This window comes from Cyprinodon variegatus, unplaced genomic scaffold, assembly GCF_000732505.1.
Source record: "Cyprinodon variegatus isolate N-32 unplaced genomic scaffold, C_variegatus-1.0 Scaffold65, whole genome shotgun sequence".
Taxonomy (NCBI): domain Eukaryota; kingdom Metazoa; phylum Chordata; class Actinopteri; order Cyprinodontiformes; family Cyprinodontidae; genus Cyprinodon; species Cyprinodon variegatus.
In genome coordinates this window covers 1,644,617-1,647,923 of record NW_015150518.1, presented here as the reverse complement: position 1 = coordinate 1,647,923, position 3,307 = coordinate 1,644,617, and the positions used below count along the sequence as shown (strand labels likewise).

Here is a 3,307-nt window from a genome sequence, read left to right as displayed (position 1 = left end):
CTCTCCCACACACCCGTTCTCCGAGGCTCAATCATCCAGGCAGCAGGATGCTTCCTAGCATTAATTCAGTTACTGTAGCATAAAGAGCTCTGAACGTTCCTAGCTGGCATGAGGAGCCATACGGCATCCCACAATCCTTTGCATGACAGGACGTATGGCTCCAGATTGGCTCACAGCAGAGCTTTTTAAACTCTAAAACTTCTAGCAAATGATGCGTTTTCTCAGCTTTTGTGTTGAGTTTGTAAATGACTGCAAATCCTCTAAAACACTGAGCTTCACATTGTTGAATTAAAAATATAATTTTACCTCCAAACACTGTCTTTGTTAGGATCTAAAACATTCAAACAGAAAACTGGCATTTAAGTTTTCACTGTTCTTTTTTCAATATCCAGATGGTGGAAATATTTCCCCATTAATCTACCTGTTTTAAAGGTGCATCCATGAAGTAAAGGAGGAAGTTATAAAGCAGTTTTGGACGGACGAGTTAGCATCATCTACTAAAAATATTCTTTTTTATATATATTCAGTCACTATACAGATATTTAAAATGATTCCTGTTTGCAAAATTCCTCTAATGTTTGGGAGGAGATCAGAAAACCGTCTCTGGTTTTATTTCACTGCTATGTTCAATATTTGCATCAGCAGCTGATTAACACCTGGATCATTTAAATCCATTCAAATCAGACCAGAACAGTTGAAAGATGCAGGAGACCCAGAGCTCTGCAGGCTGTGACCCAGAGGAACCCGTCAAAGAAATGTTTCTGGAATACCGAGACTCTTCCCAGTAGACTCTAAGAGAACGGAGACAATAAACCATGTGATGACGCTGGTGAAGATTCTCAGTCATCCAGGTCATAGTCATTCCAAAAAAAAAAAAAAAACAATCCACTGGACTTGGTTTCCAAGTGTGAAGATCTTTCTCTTCCCATCCAGGACTAACGGGTCCAACCTCTGGGAATGGGCAGTCGTTTGGGTTCTTAGTTAGCTGCAATGCCCCATACCTGTCAGAAACATAGACAGGTATGGGGCATTGCAGGCTAACAAGGAACCCAAACGACTGCCCATTCCCAGAGGTTAGACCCGTTTTTCCCGGTTCAATCGCATGTTTTCTTAGAAGCCTCAAACTCAACGCTATTTCTGACATTTTGATTTGAAAAGGCTTCCTGGATGGGAAGCGAAGCGTCTTCAAACTTGGAAACAAAGTTCAGTGGATTGTTTGCTAACTTCTTTTAGAATGACCACGTGACGATGGAGCATTTAGACTTTCTTTAGATGTTCATGTGACCAATAAACTAACTCATGGTTAAAGTTAGTTCCTTTTTCACCTTTTACACAATCGATGCACCAAAAGTCTCCCAGATAATCTGGTTTTAGCTTCTCCCCCTGCTGTACCAGAACTCAGACCCGTCATGTTTCTGTTTCACAGAGATTTACAGACATTTGTGCATCGGAGTGATAAGAGCAATCTCACCTTTAACACTAGAAAACAAAGGAGGTGGTGTTTGGCCCCCGGCTGGTCGGGGATAATACCATGCTGTTAATCCACAGTACCTGGTAGTCTTCCCCGTGACCACCTTTAAGCTGATGTCATCATGACTCATCATTTTTTATGCAGACTGATGGTTTTTGCTGTCAGAAGGAAGATCATCTTTTTATTTATTACGGCAGCGATTCAGGGTGTCGTAACGGAAGGGTTGGTGCCGTTCTTTGCCAGTCTTTCCTCATTGTCTGAATCTCTGCAGATCTTGGTGCAGAGTGCGATGAGGGCAAGGGTGAAACTTTGTGATGAAAGTTGGTGGGGAAACTCTAAGGGTGGGGGCCTACTGTTACTCGACCCGATGCATTCATCAGGTTTTTGTTATTTTCCAAAAATGAGCTCAAACATAAATTTATTGAAGGTTTTCCTATTGTTGAATAGGAAAGCGATCCTTTTATTGCATTATATATATATATAGAGCCCAAAAAGCTTAATGTATAAAAAAAAACAACTAACAGCCATTTCTGATGCCAGAAATCGATCATGCATCCCTAGAAGTACAATTTTAATTCCATCCATAAAAATATGGATATGCTGCATTTTAAATGTAGCATAGCAGATTTTTTTCTTGGAAACTTTGTGGTAAACTTGGATAAATGTTTTATTACATGTTGCATATCGCAGTAAATCTGTTTGACCTTTAAATCTGCAGCTTTCCCTACTTCTGTCTGTGCTGTTTAAAAAGATTTATGAATCTTTTTACTATAATGATGCCAGAAACAAAATTTCCAGATATGTAGAAGCTCTGCAGTCTGTTTCTGTCTGAAGAAAAAATGCACGTATTTAGTTTTGAATCTTTTGCAGTGAGGATGTTGTCTCTAAACGGACAGAATTATTATTTTATTGTCAGATGTTGGTTGGATGCAGCAGAGAAGAATCAAAGTGAACCAACAATATTGAGCCGAATGCATAAAGAATGAATGAATAAACTTACCGAAGCTGCGAAGGAGAAACTTTGGCTGATCCTCTCTGAGACTCCAGAGTTTCTGTGAAAATAAACCCAAAACAAAATCAAAAACGATTATTTATCTGATTAAAAACTGTAACAGATAAACACCAATACTTAAATATTTTGACTTTTTTTTTTAGACAGAAAAAAAAAGTTTAAGACAGGAAAATATGAAGAATGTTTTATTATTATTTGGCTAAAGCTGCAGAAACTCTGAGCCGCTTAAAACTGATAACTGGAAATAAAATTAGTAATCTGATAAAACAAATGAAAACCAGGGAATGCAAAGTAAAGCAGCTTTATGTTTTAAAACACATGGAAAATATTTCTTTTTTACAATCAAGCTGTAGCTGTTTCCACTAAGCTATGCCGCTTGATTTATTAATCTGCAGGTTTCCTCAGATACTTTTAAAGTAAAGTGAAGAAGTCCAACAACCTCCTGAGCAGAACCATAAAAATGCGAGGATGTGACTGCAGGTCGTCATGTTACAGGAACCTGCAGGTGTCCTCGCCTTTATCTTCCTCATCTGTATCCTGATCTCTGTGTGTTAAAGGTGTTTGCAGCAGAACACTGAAACATTCCTGAGTGCGTCTGAGTATGAGCCACAGAGGAAGATGTTAGGGCTGAGCAAAATTACAATTATTTTTATTAAAATTAGGATTTTATTTCGATTTTCTTTTGCACTAACCCCAATCACTGCAAATATGGAAATCTAAAGTCATTTATTCTTAAACTAAGTATATTTCTTCTTGAATTGAGGAGGTAAGTGAGACACTTTGCCAATGGAACAAGATAATTTACATTTAAAACAAGAAAAAGT

At 38.2% G+C, this 3,307-nt stretch overlaps 1 protein-coding gene across 1 annotated transcript in view; it reads right to left on the bottom strand.

Annotated features, from left to right (window-relative positions):
* Window positions 1–3,307, bottom strand: part of arfgef3 (ARFGEF family member 3) — a 68,334-nt gene that overhangs the window by 63,950 nt on the left and 1,077 nt on the right. The window contains exon 2 of the mRNA XM_015371811.1: window positions 2,472–2,523. Coding sequence (XP_015227297.1) covers window positions 2,472–2,523 — 52 coding nt within the window. The remainder of the gene's footprint in view (window positions 1–2,471; window positions 2,524–3,307) is intronic.